The 19,923-nt window shown below is 37.0% G+C and overlaps 1 protein-coding gene across 1 annotated transcript in view; it reads right to left on the bottom strand.

Moving 5' to 3' along the window:
- ddb1 (damage-specific DNA binding protein 1) overlaps positions 1–19,706 on the bottom strand; it is a 48,714-nt gene extending 29,008 nt beyond the window's left edge. Inside the window, 13 exon segments of the mRNA XM_030718906.1 lie at positions 1,460–1,638; positions 3,390–3,498; positions 3,586–3,661; positions 4,382–4,484; positions 7,169–7,285; positions 7,734–7,817; positions 9,385–9,543; positions 16,426–16,523; positions 16,905–17,019; positions 17,224–17,445; positions 17,832–17,948; positions 18,261–18,409; positions 19,527–19,706. Of these exon segments, the coding sequence (XP_030574766.1) occupies positions 1,460–1,638; positions 3,390–3,498; positions 3,586–3,661; positions 4,382–4,484; positions 7,169–7,285; positions 7,734–7,817; positions 9,385–9,543; positions 16,426–16,523; positions 16,905–17,019; positions 17,224–17,445; positions 17,832–17,948; positions 18,261–18,409; positions 19,527–19,587 (1,589 nt within the window). The 5' untranslated portion in view covers positions 19,588–19,706.
- Positions 19,707–19,923: the final 217 nt, after the last annotated feature.

Here is a 19,923-nt window from a genome sequence, read left to right as displayed (position 1 = left end):
AATTTCTTGCATAAAAAGTTCTGCTGTGCGTTTACAAGAATTGTACAACATCAGGACATACAGTATATCAGTACTGAAATATAAAATGATATGCCACAAGAGGGCTTTTTTTTTTTTTTTTTTTTTAATAATTTGAAAATATTTAAAGTTAAATATGATGCGATCTAAACATACCAACATTTTCATAAAAAGAAAAATATTCTGAGGTTTGAATTATAAATGGCATCTGATATGGTATTTAAAAAAGTAAATAAACCTGGTGTAAGATTTGTAATTCACAGTCATTCAAATTATTTTAAAAACAGCCTTGTAGTATCATTGTATACAACAAAGGTCAAACATCTAAGAGTTTATTCTTACTGCAAAAGGACTTTAAACTTTGATTAAAATGAGAATGAGGGAAAAAAACAACTTTTCACTTATTAATTAAAAATGGCCTTGGCATTGTAATGGAACATGGCTACTCAATATTGCAAATTTAATGGACAATCACTATCCAAGGTGAGTACTCATGCTTTAATTATATTACAGAAGAGCATTAGAGTCCTGTACACACCTTTAAGCCAACTGTGACTTTTCAATATGCGCAGAATTTTGTGACTCACACAGCATACAAGCTGCTTATTGATGCTGGCCAAACATTATTTCACAGCTCTGGTAAGACTCTTGCCTCTGTCTCTGTTTCCTCATTTACAAACACAAACTGCAAACAAACGCTTGTGTTCTTCAAATAGCCCTGGTGGCAAGTTTTACAATTGTGCATCCTTGCCTTTTAAATTACTGTAAAATAATGCACATATCACTGCAAAAGGGCCCAAAGACAGTCATAAGGGTAAACCAGAGACCAGGCGTGAGAGAAATATAATCAAATGTAAAACTCCACCATCCTACTGCAATATTTACTTTAGAAAAATTAAGATAAGTTAATGCTGAATTAAAAAAAATAAATAAATAAAAATTCATAACTGTGAGACTGCTGACCTATTGGGAACAGAGTTAATTAACCTTTGTTAATAAACATCCATACCTCTGTTCTGTTGGGCATTGTGTATGCAGTCATATGTACCATATTAAATATTCAAAAAACCTGCAAATAATCTAATAGTAACAGATACAGACATCTCTTTAACCAAAAACATTTGAGCACAACGTCCTGCATTAGGAGAACTGTTTTTATTAGCAGGATGAGATTCAAGTCTCTGCAGTCAGTTACTAAGCTAAGTGAATAGCATTAGCTATAGTGTTCTTGCTCAAGTGCATCTATATTAAGATTGCAACAAAAGTGATGAGATTGGACACTGGTCATGCTTGTGAACTCGCAAGCTGACTCAGTTTTGCTCAATAAGGCTTTCTATGATAATTACGCAGCTAAGCGAGCAGCCGGCTGGCTTTGTACAAAGACTGGAAGTGGGTTTTAACAGTGAGTAAAAATATAAATAAGTCCCCATTTATATCCCACCTGATCTGTTTGAGCTCTCCAGCTAGGATCTGCAAGTAGTAGAGGGCTCGCCCCACAGCAAGCACCACCTGGGTGTGGTTGCAGGCAGCTACGCTGATGTTCCTGCCCTGCGGCTCCTTCCATTCACTCACCAACGCCTTGCTGTCCTGGAGCACCAGGCGCACAGATCCTGATGTGATCTGGAGAAACATTATTTGTCCTTTAAAGAATATAACTATATTTCTGGGAAGTGACAGAAATATATGGTAAAGAAACTGGGAGCTAGAAAATATTTCAAAGATTAGCTTATTGCTTATATTATGTTCTGTACACATTTTTAATCAATGAAAAAACAGCAAGATTTACATTTTTGGAGATATAATTTTGACTGAGAAAAAAAAAATTCCCCTCTAATCAGTTCCACTGATTTAACACGGTGCATATATCTGAAGCTAAGATAATGCTTTAAAACAATTATGACACTTCCATTAATACTCATGGGAGCAGACACTAGATTTAACGAAAAATACAAGCAAAGTGTTTGAAGTGAAGACAAACCAAATGCTACACTGACGTGCTTATGAGAAAGCATAAGAGAATCGTTTAGTGGAAAATACAGCAGTTTAACTACAATACAAATTTCAAAAATATAGTTTGATTAAAAAAGTGAAGTGATCCCAGAAATCGCTTTTGTGAAACATCAAAAAGAAAGGTCATTGTAATGTATAGTTGGGCTATTACTATTGTAACAGTTCATTTGATTGCATTTACGTTTCCCATGAAAGACCCTCAGGTTAGGGAGCAATACAAGTGTAATACTTAATGTAAAGGGGAGAGCTCCTATACAGCAGTGATGCAACAGATGCAAGAAAAGACAAAGAATAGAAAAGGTGCTGAAGAAGTCCTGACTGCAGCAGATACAAACATCAGGAAATGAAGGTACTACATTGTTTACCAATTTCTTCTTCAGATTTTTGCAGTTTTGTGCAAGTATGATTGTGCATAGTCGGCTTGTCTGAGCTTGTTTACTGGAATCAGCCGCCTAGAGCTTTTTATTGTGGGGTTAATTAGAGCAGCAAAGCACATGACCTACGTGCGGGATGCTGAACCAAAACTAATGAGCTAAAACCAGGCTAAAAGTTGCAAATAGGTACCAGGCATTCATTCTGAGTTTAGTGCTATGAGCGCTTTCATTTCACATAAAGTAATTAGATACACTGTTCACCTAAATATAATGCTATGTTGACAATTTCTTATGAGATTACAGCAATATTTAATATAAATTTTCCAAACTATCAAATTAGGACAGTGCCACTGAGAATTAACACAGTCTCAGGCATTTTCACTCCATTAACTCTTATATCTCCAGCAGATCCAATACTATGCTGTACAGTGTCCGTTTATGTGTGACAACCAAAGGCCATAAGAGAGGATGCCACTGGTTGCTTCAATGCAAGCTTAAAAATTAAACTTTAAGGACAGAAAATAATAACATATAAGTAGTCAGATAATAATATCAAAATGTATTCAGGGTAAACAAAGCAAGTGTAACAGACAAAAGAGTGAGCAAAATATCCTAGCAGAGAAATATAAGCAGAGTTATCATAACCTAAAGATTAATGGTTGAAGGTATAACATTTAGCAGGATTCATCCTCATTTCCAAAAGGAACGATGAAACTTGAAATTAAATGAAGTAAAATATTTAAATTGAGTATAAAATACATGAAGTCCTTCTGAATGTTTCACATTCAGGACTGGCCCTTTTAACCATGCATGATTCAGCTCCACCAAAGTATATGTTAGTAAATGGCACGAGGCCACAGCTGAATAATTAATTGTAAATTTGTGAAATTACAGGATATTCTTACTTTCCAAAGCACAAAAAAGCCAAGTACACCGATAGCTCATGTACTTTACATATAACAGATGGGTGCATGTGTGTATACAAACCTGAATGAGTTGTTGGTGCGCCACATTTCCACAGTAAAATGTCTGCTGGTTGTCCACAAAGCCTGGAAGTTCAGTCTCCTCAACTTCCTCACCACTCAGCATCAACACTCTGGGGGAAAACACACTCTTGAGATAAGATACGTGCTTTCAAAATTGCCCCTGTCCTTATCTGGCATTCTGCACAACCAACACTCACCGTGTCTGACCCACAAAAGACAGCACCAGCATGTCATCTGTCTCTCTGCCTGCCTCAGAGCGGAGCGGCCACAAACCTTGAAGGGAAATCAAGAGTGTTAGACAGAAAAAGTTACTTTTAGCACCAATTTGCAGGGCAAAGAAATACAATATCGAGCCAGCGTCCAATCTTAAACTATTCCATTTGTCAAATGTTAACATGTTGGAGGATGTACAGGTTGCAGATCACTCTCAAAGAGCCATTGACTGCTTAAGTAAATAATTGCCTCTCATAAAGCGGCCAGGGGCAAGAGCCAGCAGCTAACACTTTTAGGGCATAGATGGTCGATAAAGAGCTAAAACCTAACAAGTGCGAGCAGACCTTAACTGGCCTGTGTGTCTCGTTCAAACACCAGAGGAGAGTCCTTTGAGAGAAACCTAATTTTCTGGGATTAAGAGGTGTCTGCTGTCGTTAAAACCTGACGAGCTTCCGCAAATTGTCTGCTTACCATAGCACACACTGCAGAGCACTTTGGTTTTCTAAATCAAAACAAATGCCTCCAAAACAAACCTTGGCAATTTTCCTGCTATTCTGAAAGTGCACAGGGAAGACCTATGACATCTGAGCCATCTGTTCCCGCTCACATGCCAAACCTGAATGAGCAACAGCTGGCATCTTGGCCACCAGAGGCAAACAGATGTGCGGGTTGAAGTGGCTCTACTGTGAAGTCAGTAGAATATTAAGGTCCAGATAAAGTCAAGACTCAAGAGGGAAATGGCGGACGAGACACAGAGTTACACACGCAGAACACACAAACCTTTGATTCCCGGCAGGTCAATGCTGGCATGCTCATGAATTCCAATGCCATTGCGGATTATCCGAAGAGAGCCCTCTTTGAATGCACCTGAGCATGTCACAAGCTGAAAGCAGCAAACAGAGACGTTAAGACAGATTCATTATCATTAAGATTGAGATTTGAGGTTGTCACATTTACCCCTTATTTTTCTTGTCATTTAAGCGATTCCTTATGTCTGCTTCCTGCCAACTGTTGCATTTTTTGTAAAGAATAAATTGTTTCACCTAACCCACCATTCACATCTGCAACAAAGCTGTCTCTTACAGTCACTAATCACTAGGGAGTGAGCATTAACTGCAGAGATATGACCTCAAGGACATTACTAATGGGACAAGAAACATGAGCAGTCAGTCATTCCATTTTACTCCCAAATTAAATCATTGAGATAATAAGACTATGTGGAAACAGTGTCTTCATGTTTCAAAGACTCCAATAATTAACTTGCTCAGTGCATTGTTGTCATAATTATTCAGTTAATCAACAGATAATTTTCACCATTAATTTCCTGTTTGCTGTGTAAAATATTACAAAATTAGGGATGCACCGATACATCGCCCTTACATTGGTATTGGCTGATATTGGCTTTGTTGTTTGAATGGCAAATACTAATCTGACATTTACTGTGCAGTAGCAGATATCTTCTGTTATTCCATATTAATTTTGTGCTAAGTAAAGGTTCAAAGGCAGCGTGATGAAGTTAAATACTTTTGTCTTTATAACTGAGATAAAAATAATTATAGGAACGGTTTCAGCTATGTGTAAAATTTTGTTATTTTAGATTATTTATACCAGCATAGAATTTCAGTGCCAACAGAAAATCGTTAAAAACAAACAAACTCTAGCATTTTGGTTGACTTTCAGTCTTAAGCACATGTTCACTATCACACAAACCAAAACAAAGCAGCTATTAAGTAACGCAGTCATTAATGCTAACAGCTATCACTAGACCCACTTTAAGTACTTGTCAAACAAAGTCATGAAAGCAACAGCAGCACAGAAGTCCTTCTTATGATGTTCCCGAGACAGCAGTACACCTAAAATATAGTTTGCAGGAATTGTGACTCAGTTCATAGTAGAGCTGCTCTGAGACTGCTGTTACAATCATCACAGTGCTGAGATCCAGCACCCTCAAGGTAAATAAACTGCCTGTACAGTGTGACTGGAGAGCACCAGAATGTTATTTATGCATCCAGTCATGGTACACTAACAGGATTAATACCAGAGCCCGCATAATCTCAGCCTCTACCACCTGCCACCCAACAGCTTCCTCCCAACAGAAACAGTCATGATGATCTTGGCAACCCACCTCGCTCCATCGAGCATGTTTCCAAATGCCCTCACACATACTCACACTCAGCCACACTCTCATGGGGCTGACTGCATTTTCTTCAGCTGCACATCCATGAATATGACACCTATTAGGATTTATCTGAGAGAGGTCATGTTATTGTTTGTCCTGCACGGTGTGCGTCAGTCCACTGCTGTCTTAACTGCTTTGGAATGTGTCCGCATCAATTAACCGGGCCAAATGCTCTGCAGATTTGCAGCTAATGGCAAATTAAAACAATTGTGACTGGATTTAGTTCTGGCCCTTGAGTTAGAGAGAATGGATGAACACAGGCAGTGGCTGGTCTATACCCAGTAGAGTGGCTCAGTGCTCTAGTGGACTGCTGCCTTTGGAACCACATCAAATACCCTGAGGCCTGGTGTCAAATTCTGCCAACAAAACCTTCTGTACTGCATCTCCCTGTGCCTCAGTGATTCAATACAAAGGAGGACAAATGTTCAAATTAGAAACTGTTTTTTGTCAAAGTACATATCGGCAGTTATGTGTTGAAGAACACGCCAAAAATGTACAGATTCAGCTGACAGCTGGCTGCTGTATTAACATAAAAATTATACAAGATAATATTTTCTGGATTTGTGGCAACATTTTAAAGCTGACATTACCATGCAATACAGGCTAGATCACACTGTATCCAGAATACAAATGGCTTGATATCTTCTGAAGGTAAACAAAACTAGGTACACACAAGTGCTGAAGATGATGGATTGTTGGGATACAATCCAGACAGGGACAAGGTCTTCACTGTCAGCTTTAAAGGGTGTAAATATTATTAGAGGAAATTACATTCACAGCAATCTGCCTTTGCGCAATGGAACAAGAAAGCCAATTTAAGTTTGTGTAGCAGAGGTGCATTTTAACATCCAGTGTAACTGCAGTCCAGCTAAACAACCTCTAGATTCAACTGGGATACTAGGCGAATGTTAATACCTGATGTTGAGGTGGTAGCAGCTTAAAAATATGCACTACACATACGAACAACAACCCTATTACCTACAAAACTCACAGGAATCTCCTGAATGCACTGTATGCAGATTTTCTGGCCAGTGGCAAGTTTGTGCTATGAGATGCTACGAGCTCAGTTCTGCTGAGAAGAGAATTGTTAACATGGTTCATGAAATCGCTGCATTGGTGGTATAAGCCAAGACTCCCCAAAGGCTGTGACAAAGACAATAATAAAGAGGAAAACTCAGAGGGAGACTCAACATAAGGGAAAGTGTATCCAGTGACTGCTTCAAGGGTTTTCAGTAATCTCCATGTCATATAAAAATCCCCGTTGTGAACACGCCAAGAAACCTTTAATTCGATTTTGTTACTAAATATGTAAATGTGATGTAGCCTTTATTTGCTGGTGATTTTTTCTTTTCTTTCTAGAAATAAAGGATTAAACTCTTGGTTTTTACCTGGCCCTGGCCTTGCCTCTCGAGGTCAACCACACACATATCCACAATAGGTCCCAGATTGGTGAATGTCTCCATCACTGCCACATATGAGCCCTGCTCATTGCTGTCCACATTGAGCTGCAGAGAAATAAAATTCTCTTTACAAAAGATGCAATCTGTACCATTTCTTTGAAAAACACATAAGTAAAATTAAGATATCCATGAAATTGGAGGTTATTAATTCACCAATTATATTTACTTATTTAATATTATATTTAAATTTATTACACCAAAATACAAAGTGAAAAATTATGACCAAAAAAAGCAAAATAATGAAGTCTTAAGCAAAGACCAAATACTTTTCAAATTTTTTGAATAAGTTCATTAAGCATTTGCAAAAGTTTCAAACAAGGTATGAAAACCATTGGAGGGTATATCACACATTTCTAATAAAGGTTGAAACTCATTTTGTTTTGTTATTTTTTTAAACTGGAGAAAAATAATTTCTCTGTGTTCAAAGTGATTTTCACTCCATGCATTGCAGAAAAATAACGAAAAAAAAAACCAAAACTATCCTGCTGCTTACCTTCACTAACTGGGAGTCGCCCAATCTAGAGCCCACAAACACGACACCGTTGTCCAAGTAGGTCAAACATTCAGCAATAGATGTCTGTCAGTGGAAGGAGACAGAAACATCTCAGTCTCTTGATCACAACACAGCAGGGCGATAACTTACAATCAGTTCATTTTTAATCAATATGGAAATGACTTTGCTGATTCTGTAATACAAGGTTAAGAAAAGCTAACACATTTGACACTTTGGAGCCACCGCTTGATACTAAAATAAATCAGAAATAGTTGCAGATCTATTTTTTCTCTTATTCAACCAACTGATAGTTTCAGCACCAGTCCACGCACACATATTTTGGTCACATTAAGTCAGCAGTTAAAAAGCAAACTTTGTTTTTGACCTTGTTTTACAAGTAGTGAAAACTTCTTGCACAAAACCATAAAACAGTGAATTGTATAACCTTGTAAATATTAATGTGAGAACAAATCCATCAGTAGTTCATTTTTAGAATAGATCTGTTGTTATAGTGATCTAAGTAAAAATAAAGCATCTGACATATCAGTCTAAGCTTCCCTCTCTACATATTACACAACTGTGTGTGCAAATTTATTGTTTTTACTTTTTTGCCACATAAATGACCAATTATGAAAAATGACTTTAAGCAGTGATAATTTCAGATAGAAACATAATTAAGAATTTTGACCTTTAACACATTCAAAGGCCATTAATAAAAATATGTAATTTACCTGATAATAAAAACAAATATCTTTTCAAGCACAATCCTCTAACAGGAGGAACAGAAAGGTCACATAGCTGCTCAGCTAGACTTTAAAAAAAATGAAATGAAAATGAATTTGGTAGACAAAAGTTATGAATACACAATTTGGTTATTTGACAAATGTGACAGAAAAAGATTTTTAATAAATGGAGCTTTCATATTTTCACTTGTTAACATTTCCGTTTTGGTCAGTGTTCAAAGTAATGTAAAAACGAACATAAATGATGTTATTAAATTCAGCCCCGTCAGTCTGTACACGGTCTTACACTTATTGACTAGCGATTAATCAAGGATTTTCTGTCTGACATTTTAACGTAGAGCAGCTCCTATGTGTTTATTGAACAGACTTATCCTGACAGCAGTAAATTTATAATTATTTAAAAAGCAATCTGCTTCTAACTCAAGAGCACTACTCAGCAGCAGTCAGAAAACTAGCAAGAAAGCCTTTTACATCTCTAAACTCTTCGGAAAGCAATTAAAGAAAGGTGCTAAGAACCAAATATCATCTGCCTTGAACATGAGCCTTAGCTTCAAGAACAGTATTGAAATACAATCATTGCCTAAATCAACTTTAAAGGGATGAGTGACAGCCTGGCAAGCAAGTAACAAAAAGGAAAGCTCGTTTTTTCTTATCTTCTGTGCAAGCACAGACAGATCTATTAGCTCAGGGCCATAAACCACTAAAAAGTCAATCGTAACAAAAGACAGTACAGAGGTGGTAAGAAGAAAAGGCAGCGGTAAGAAAATCGAGAACAGAAAGGCACGTTGAGCCAGGCAGTGAAAAGCTGATGGCAGCCCAAGGAAAGGCAGATGGAGAAACACATGGACGACAGGCAGCAGTAATAAGGCCTAAAAAAGAAAAAAAAAGAAGAGAGATAAATGGAAGACCTCTCCGAGCAGCTCCACATGCAGGTCTTTGAGCGCCACTGTGCCATCCATTAGCTCCTCCTTCTCCAACAGCAACATGAACAGACGCCCCTCCATGTCACCCAGCAGGTACCGTGAGCCGTTGGGATCCACCCGGTTGTGGCAGACAATGGTACTTTGCTGTAAATGAGAGTAGGATACAAACAAATCTTAAAAATAGCACACAGTAAAGGCAAAGCCTGCACAAGACCCTCATATTACACCAGTACTGGCACAGACACCTGCCTTGATCACCCAACCATCACACGAAAAAATAAATATTCTTCTAGGAACTTGTATGTAGTACAAAAGGATGAACACAAAGCTTTACAATTGTAATTGCCTATAAACTATTTTTTCCTCCGTGACTGATAAACTGCAAATTGAAAGTTGATTACAAACAATCTGCCATACACTGGTACATCCAATAGCTATAAAAGGTATTTCCCAGGGGGCACAAATAGCAAATAAACCAGTCAACCATTTACACATACACATGTACAACCAATATAGAATTACCATCAAGCCAATCCGTAATGCTTGAAGTCTAGTGGTTACCTGAGAGAAGCAAGCAACAGCAACACAACCAACACAACAGTGCTTTTAACATGAAAGAATTGAAAACTAAGTTATCAGTGCTCTCTGTTGGACAAATGTTGCAATAGCAACATTGCTTCTAAAAGAGAAATTTCTTGTGACTTTATCTGTCACTGATATATTTTTGATATGCTAATATCTACCAGCAGTTATCTGACACTGACTGATTTATCAGCCATTCTTACAATAATCTAATGTCACACTTACATTGTCTTATCATTGTTTGCTGTCATAATTTGTCACACTGTTTAAAATATGCTTTCTAAAGAAAACTGCATCGCTTAGAGAAAGTAAAGCAAAGGATGAAACTCTACTGACACAACTGAGGCTGTTGTAAAAAAAAAAATAACTTGTCTTATAATATTTTCACCTCGATCACAGCTTTACTTGGATACTGTCAGGGTCACTCTCAGCTGTCTGACTGAATGCTCACTCTAAACAAACTGGGCAGCATTAAAAAAAAAACATGTTAGGAGCTGCAGGATAAGCTGCCTGGATGGATTTAAATAATAGCCCAGACTAAAGCCAGCATGTAATTCCAGTAGTGTGACAGAGTTTCTGCTACTTTTCCTTCAAAAGGAGTTATTGTCAACGTCTACTGTATACGCTGAGCCAATTTCTCACTTGATCAAACCTTTACAAAACTCATCTTCACAATCACCCAACCTGTAGCATTATTTACAACTTTTGTCAAAAACTTTTGTTTTTCACAGCTTCACAAACTTCTGAACTCCTCCTGACTGAACGGCAGGTAATTAGCTTGTTAGATCTGACGCGTGAAACCAGTCTACCGTCTCACCAGCCTATGTAACACATTAGATGAGCTGAGACATTTTCAGCAGACCTCCGTGTTGGCAGAAGCTTTGGTGCTCCACATTCATTTTTGGTGCTCCAGAGTGACAATTTATTAATTAGCTGCCAAAACGGTTCTATGTTATACATCAAAGGATAAGCCTCTGTGTTTTCTTTTGAAAGGAGCGTGCTTGAACTGAATACAAATAATACATTAGGTGAAAATAAATAAATAAATTAAAAAAATTCATTTAAAATGTGGCATCAGTGATCACTTGACAACAACTTTGCTATTACTTGTTCCCATTCAAACACTGACAGGGGAAAACTAGACAATGCTGCTGTACAGTTGTAGCAATAAAGAGACGACAGCTTGAGTTTAAAAAAAATAAAATATGAATTACTGATGAGACAACAGAAATTAGCATCATTTGAAACCATCATTGTGCTGCATTTTTATTTGAGTTGTTGGCTTCATTTTTCATGCTTGACGTGCTATCAAAGTCATTCAAGAGGCAAAATTTGCTACGTGGAAGACATTATGAAACACCTCCAGGGACTTGTTTGGGCAGTTATTTTGAAGAACGATCTAACTGAACTTTAATGTCACCATGACATAAAAACTACATATATAAAGTCACCAGCCAAATATGAGAAAAACTGATTAAAACTTTTCCTGACTTTGCCCCAAAAAAGGCTTTAAAAAGCCTTTTCCCCTGGATCTTAGAATTTCCTCCAAGTTTACTGTTGCAGAATTCTCCTATGGATTTCAACTGAGTGTTACTTGAGTGCCATCTCCCTCTCAAAATGTCTCTAATACTATTACAATTTCTTTCTTTCTTTTTCCATTTTAACCCCACAGTGTCTACTAAAAAAACAAGGAAAAAAAAAGAGTTGAAAAACTAAAGGGACATCATACTTTTATGTTTATCAATCCAGCAAAAAGGATGAACTATATATAAGAGAAAATGCTTAAAGAAACTGGTTTCTTTAAGCATTTTGCAAAATTGGAACTATCCATTCAGATTCAGATCAGATAGCTCTGATCATTCAGTGTTGTATTTGATGCTACATTTGGATAACCAATGTATAAAGATCGACCGGAGGCTTAATACTAGCCTCCCGAATGATTATCAATGCAAAGAGTTCATTTAAAAAAAGAAATGGGGAATTTTCTGGAATTTATTAATAATAAAGATTAAACTTAAATATAAAACAGAGTTACTATGAAAATTGACCCCAAGCTAAACAAAAATATTGACGTGGAAAGCTCCATCTTTAAAATCCAAAACCCTTTTACAAACAGAGTGTGCTATAAAGCTGATATAAAAGAGTCTTTTGAAGATATACAGGAGGCTTTTGCATTGTAGAAAGCTACACACCCAACCTAAAATAGCAGACCCTACAACAGTACAATGTGTCCAGGATTCTTAGATGAAAAACAAAATGAATTAAAAGACATTACAAAAGCAGAGATTGATAAGGTCACATCAGGGCTTAAAACAAATAAAGCATCAGGAGGAGATGGATTCCCAGCAGAGTGGTTTAAGTTTATTGTAAGTTTATTTAAAGATTTACTGACACCTATGCTTTTAAAATGTTTGAATTATATTTTGAAGGGTGGAAAGACCCTATTAGTGTGGAAACAGGCCATAATATGAGTGATCAAAGAAGGGGAACAACACAACAGCGTAGCTCATACAGACCTATTTCTGTTTTAAATATTAACTATAGAACACCTATTTCAATAATTGCAAAAAGACTGGAAAATATTATTCCTGATTTGACAGATTCTGATCAAACAGGATTTATTAAAAACAAAACACAATCACTAAACTTGGTTGATATCATGAGCAAAAGTAATTCAAAGTTATCAGCCACTAGTCTACATGCAGAAAGGCCTTTGATGAGATGAGAGTTTGTATACGTGGTGTTAAAATGGTTCAGATTTAAAGATGGAGTTAGAAATTGTCTTAAATCATTACACCATTCACCAACTGCCCAGGTTAAGATAAATGGGTAATCAGTCCAAAACAAGGATACAGTCAAGGGTGTCCCTTAAGCCCCACCTCATCTGCATTATTTATAGAGCCTCTTGCTCAAGTAATTAGAGAAGACACTGAAATTAAAGGGAAAATATGTCTATATGCAGATGACGTACTTTTGACTCAGTCCTATCCAGACTCTAGCCTGCCCAGCTCATGTCCCGCTGGGAACAATACATTTTTTTACTCAGGATGCAAACTAAACAGACACAAAACCCAAACCCTTTCTTGTAATTACTCACCAAAAGAAAACCTGCATAAACAAGAAACACTCAGAGAGCGCAACCCTCCACCGAGGCAGCTCACTATCTGGGCAGTATTTACTTTAACCCTTTTACTCCGAATGCATCAGGCGTGGCCCAACATACTTCAAAAGTGCCGCCATTCCAGAACTTCCGGCAACAAATACCATAATACCCCTATATGGCTGTGATGTGCAATTTCTGGGCTTTCAGGAAGCATTTGCATTTTTTCGATAGGACAAACGGTTGCGGAGTTACGGTAAAAAGGCAGCTGATCAACGTTCCTTTGATCAGCCGACTCTACGCTGATACGCCATGTCTCAATCAGCTGTTCACTGCTACTGAGGGCAAGTAACGGGCGCTTCAGCGGCGATTGCCTGGCATTAAAGCATTAAAGGGTTAAAGGGAATAGCATTATATTTTCATTTTGTTTTGTGTTCTTTTTAGATGTACGTTAAGAAGTTTGTAAAGCAGTAAAAATCAGATAAGTGTAGCATGACACATGTTTACTTTGATTACACGAACAGCATATAGGAGTGGGTAATTGATAATGGGTATTGATCTGTAAATAACTGGACATGAATAACTTGAGCTTATTATATAATATTATAAAGCAGTATATTTCTAACTAACTAGGCAGCTCATTCCCTTTCCCTTGACAATACTTTTGTTAAAGACAGAACACATTTTGGGTCAACTTGAAAAAAAGGCAGATGTGAAATGTAAAAGTGAGGTCAGAGGTCACATGTGACATGATATTTAGATGCAAACTATTATGATATTTAGAATCCCCATATACCAGTATCATTTCCTAAATGATATAGCATATAGCATTTATTATCACTTTGACCTTCAGATCAATCCATTGTTGACCATAGTTTCTAAGTTATAGGCTTTTTGTTAATTTTCGACCATTAAATCATGAAGTTGACCTTGAACACCTTGGTGAACGTAAAGCAAATTTTAATGGCTTATTAACATGGCCCCACTCTACACCCCTACAAAGTTTTATCAGAATTCATTCAAAACGTTTTGAGCTGTCGTGTTTACAAGCAGAATGACAAAATGCACACAGATGCTACCGAAAACATAACCTCCTTGGGGGAGGTAAAAAAATACAGCTTAAATGGAATACCAATAATATGATATACCTAGGGGTTAATATCCAAATGAATCACAACAAATTACAGCTCCATCACCAAAAAAAAAAAAGTTGAAGTTAAATAATGTGTTTGGCACAACAGTGAACTGAGCTCATGATTCTGATTGCAAAAGCTGCCAGACAGGAGAGGTTACTAACATAAAAAAAACAAAAACAAACAAACAAACAAAAAAAAAAAAAACAGACTTTGAACAATGAGCACCCTTAACAATTTATTTGTACCATCAAATAGAGATTGGGAAAGTTAACATTTTACCTCATCCGCTGTTCCTTTTTCAATCCCTACTAGCGGCAATTCCAATGACACAATTGATACTAAGTGATAAACGCCTGATGACGAGCTATTTAAATAAATTACTTTAACAAATGTATCTTTAAATGTATGATTTAAGGAATGTAAAAATTTTATACCAGAGAGGAATATTCAGCTATTTAAATAGGTGGAATATGATGACGATTTTAAACCAGCCCAACTAGACTTTAAATATAGAGAATATACCTGGAAAGGCATTACATCACACTGTGTTATTTCAAGCAATACAGGTCTAGAAAGTTACCAAAATCTAAGTCAGGGGACCGTACAGGGGAAACATCCACAAGAAACTAGTAACTAGAATGTATCCATGAACACAATCTCCGGAAACGTTCCAACTTATATGTCAAAATCAAATGGAAGAAGGAAGCAAATATAACACTAACAAATGAGGACTGGTTATATATATGTGAAATAAATCCTAGCACCTCCAGCTATAGCCAGTGGAGAAAATCTTCACTGACACTGCTCGAGACAATGTATTCACACAATGGCTGACCACTACCACTATTTTAGAACTGTCCATCTGGGTAGACCTCTGGGACAAATGTTAAAAATAACCACAATCATGTAGTCAACTATTAACTATGTGTGTTTCATTGTATTGCCCCCTGGTGATCCCTTGTTTTGTTCTCTCATTTATTCCACTTCATGTGCCACAGACGTTAGAAAACTTCAAAGTTTAAACTAGTTTCATTGACTTTAAAGGTCACACTTCTTCATGACTCATTTTAAACATAATACCAACAGAAAACTGACATAAGAGATGAACATCAGCCATTGCTGCTGCTAAATGTAATCCTACTCTCCAACACAGGTGTATCACAAATTCAAGTATATCCTTCCTGCAATTTTATTCGAACTTATCTATCTACAGGAGGTGCATCATTAAGTGATTACCTGTAAACTGGTGAGAGAAAACAAGCTTTTCTTGATGTCAAATGGGTGAAATCAGAGAACATCTGTATCATGAATGAACCTTGAAAAGGCACTAATCAATCTCCCCTAAATTGGATGGATAATTCTGAGCATACTCAACAGCCCTAGCAAAGATATTTGTTTTAAAATGAAAATCATAAAGCTGTGTTATTAAAAGATTCCTTATCAGAACACTTTCAAATGATCTTTCTGTAGGTCATGAAAATGTGCTACCAAAAAGCAGTGAGGAAGGCAAGAACATCCTCTAATAGCTCTGAGAGGCTGTTGAGGAGCTTCTTTGGTCCTTGATCTCTATTAAAAATGCCAGCAGAAAGAATACAACTTCATCTTGATTATACTAAAAACACTGGCGTATTAGAAGCTTAACATCGATAAGAGTTGACAAAAGAAAGTGCATGTACACCTCAGGGTGTTAAAAATAGCAAAACAAAGATGCTCACATAATATGATTCTGAAGATAGTTTTACAACCACCCTTTTTATTTCACAGTTTTATCAACAAGTTTCATATCTGGTCTTGTGTTCCCAGACAAGCTCTGTTTAATTTGTTGGCTTCCAACAACAGCCCAGTACTAACAGCTATTTGAATGTGTCTCTGAAATAGCTAGAGGATACTTGCTTTGTGATAGTGCATTACCATGTAACTCTACTTTGACTGCCCTTGGTACAGAAATGTTCTATCTGCTGACATTTACAGTACAAATGACACTGACAAAGCTTATGTTGCTGTGGTCTATATAAATAAAACTTCTTGACTATAGCTTGTACCTTTATTAACAGTTGGGATATTTCATTACATTCATTACAGTAATTTCATTACTGTCTTCTAACAGTGTAATCTACATTACTCCAACTTAAATGTTTACCTGGCTTATATTGAGCAGCTGAATGATCAAAACATCTAATCCCAAAGTGTGCTATCTGTTGTCATTACCTTGATAGTCGGTGGTGCAATGGCCAAGTATTTATCTCCATTGTGGTAGGTGATCGACTCTTGTCCTATGATTATAGCTCCACCAAATGGCTCGGGCACTAAAATACAAGCACACAGGCAAAAGACTTTGTGATAATTCTGTAAAATTTCAGGTATTTCCCATATTCTAGATATTCTTACAGCACAGCAACTAATTCTATCTGGATTACCAATTATCAGTCATGCTGTAGGTTACATGTGGTCAACAAATGAATTCATTCACAACTTAGAAACTAAGCTTACCCTTATGAACTACCAGTTCATAGCTAACATTCTTATGTACCAAAAAAAGAGAAATTTATCTCTTTAAAACTTTAGTTTCACTAATGAGTAGGTCTCATTATCATCATGTCTATGTGTTAATTTTTTCCTTAACAAAAAAAACCAAAAAAAAAACAGGGTAAACATTTTTAGAAAATTCATTGAAGTGCTTTGATTACCTGGGATCACCATAGATGCCTCGGCCTCCACATTCTCCTGCTTCCAGGGGCCTTTGTTAAACTCCTTCTCCCTCAAAGAAACCTCATAGGTCTTCACATGGCGTCCCTGAGGGTCCTATGAAACACAACACATGGAAAAAAATGCTCATTAACTGCACTTTGCTACTGTGCAATGCTTAGCTACCTAAGTCTTGAAACCAGTCTCACAGAATGCATATAATGAAAGCAATTGTCCCAGATATGTGAATTTAACAACATATTCTTTTCCATTTCCTTAAAGACACATTCCCACATCCATGTACCGCTCCTCCTACAGTACCTGGTAGATGAAACACACAGTTGGAGCCTGGCAGCCATACAGAAAGTGAACGTCAATGACCTGGAGCTCTTCCAGTCTGATGTTGAAGGCTTTAAGCTCACGGTTATCCCTGTCCAATGGGATCACTTTGAACAAGCCATCATACAGCCGAAGGCCAATCATGCGGCATTCTGGGTCAACAATTCCGATAATACCTGTCTCTGATGGACGGCCAATACGATCCTGCAAAAAGGTATTGGGTTGGGAAAAGTTCAGTGCTGGTGGTGTACTTCAGACAAAGTCACACAGTTTTTAAATAGATCTAAGAAGTCCAGAACTTTGCTGATATAAACCACATTAAAGAAAAGAAGAATTCTGAAACATTAGCTAAAGGAAACTGGGTGGCAAATAGATGAATTCAAACAATCTAAATTAAGCTTTATTAATATAAGTTTAGCAGTGATACCAAGAGTAAAGTGGTGCATGTAACCAAGAAGGCCAAAATACATATTGCTCCTTATAACAGCAAATCATAATAAATATTAATATTTATAGTGTTTATTTTATGCTTATCAAAAAACTATACAGTGGATTTTAAATAACCATATTTGTGTTGTTGTCTCACCCACCTGGACATTGCCATGGGCACGGGTGATTATGTCAATGCTCTCCCCATTCTGTTTGTATTCTAGGATGCAGGCGTTGTACTTCGATGTAAGAATGAACAGCAGGTCTTTGCTCTCACCCTGAAGAATGGGGGGAAAGGTACCAAAGTTATTACATACCAAACATGCAGGTTAGACACCTGATTGGCCTCCACTAGCCCAATTATAAGACAGAGTCTGTATGCGCCATATGGGTCTTTTTGAGAGGCAAAATTTCCATCTTCCAACCAACCGTGTAGATGATTTAAAAACACACAAACACACCACAGAGCAAATTATTTATGGTGCAGTGAGATTAAATAAACAGTAGATCAGTATGATGGAGCCACAGCCCACTAACAAGTCCAATAGGAAAAATAATTCACTGTTATCGACTGCACACAGAACACCTACCTTGGGCCTGAAGAGCTCCATAACAGCGATTCTGCCATACATGCCCACTTCTTTGACAGGCCTCAGTCCTTCTGCTGTGACCACATAGATCTCCAAACGTGTGTTTTTAGCTATGAGCAGATTGAGGTCTTCAGCAGAGGTGAAGTGACCTGCAGAAAACCAACATTTATAATATGTTTAATACACTGGTTTTTAGGTGAGAGTAGTAGCCACACAGACAAATGAAAAATGTCCACAAATATCAGTCATTTGGGACATAAATATTCTGGAGCTTCTAAAAGACATTTATTTATGGGCTAAAACGCTGATGTTTAGTGAGTGAATATTATATATATTAAAGCTTTACTAAGCCTATTGCAGGCTAAAAATAACAAATGACAATTTACTGCAGTATTCTATAATACCACAATAAACAGAACAACAAATGCTTACTTTTGCCCACACATATCTAAAACAATCTATCTTAATCTTATCTGGTTTATTCCACTTATCTATGCCACTGCATCAGAGTTACTGCTACAATCAGCAAATTACCATGAAACGGAGGAAATTAATACGTTTTTTTTTTTTTTTTTACTGTGATTGCACTTGGCACTATCAACTATCAGATTAATTTACAGTGAATGTAACTAGTAAGTTGTAGATTTTATGTCTGTAGACTATTACACGTGATGATTCATATCATTTTTCTGTCATTACTATCGCAGCGGCAAATATTAAAGGGCAAAAATAAAGAGATGATGCATCCTAAGCAGCCATTTCATGAGTGCATGTCAAACTGTAACCTTAATGTGACACAGACCTCAAGTGAGTCTGGCCTTAAAGAAAATACTCCGTGTCCGTATCAGCTTTTACACATCACGGGGTTTCTTTTGATATCTCTATGCAGTAAGCTAAAAGAAAACTTCAGCTATCTTAACAGATTTATAGTGGGACAGTGTGTGACATGCTAAGACGAGGAAGCGCATTTTAATACGCGGTAACGAACACACGCACGACATTCTTTTGAATGTCGTGCGTGTTATATTCAAAAGAAACGCGGATAACGGCTGCCATGTTTAGAAGAAAAGACGTTTTACGAGACTTGTGTGCCAAACGAGCAGTCCCAATGTGACAAGTAAACCTTTGACATAGCAAAACATGAGCTAGCGTCTGCTACAGGCCCGGTTGGGGCACTTTGGTTGCAGCGCGGGAGCTGAGCTGAGCTAACATGCAGGTGGCAAATGTTTCCTTACTGCACAACAGCGAAAAACAACGCGTATTTACCTGTAATGCAGGCGTTAACTGCCGTAGGTTTCTGGGCTGTTACAACGTAATTGTACGACATTTTTGACTACAATAAAAAACAAACACCAAAGCAGTGTTTAATGTCTCTCAAGTGACAAAATCATTGATAATAATACTTCCGGAAGTAGATAGCGGAGAGCCGTTGGAGTCTGAGATGGAGCGCCGCCAATGTCACGGAGGGCTATCAGCAAGGCAAGGTTTATTTACTTTTTAAAAAATGTTTATTTGTAGCCTGCCTGTAACGCTGTCCAACAACAAGAATATATATATATATATATATATATATATATATATATATATATATATATATATATATATATATATATATATATATATATATATATATATATATATATATATATATAAATGTCAAAAA

This window comes from Archocentrus centrarchus, chromosome 3, assembly GCF_007364275.1.
Source record: "Archocentrus centrarchus isolate MPI-CPG fArcCen1 chromosome 3, fArcCen1, whole genome shotgun sequence".
NCBI lineage: Eukaryota > Metazoa > Chordata > Actinopteri > Cichliformes > Cichlidae > Archocentrus > Archocentrus centrarchus.
Note: the sequence above shows the minus strand (reverse complement) of the source record. Positions and strands in the feature narration are given on the sequence as shown.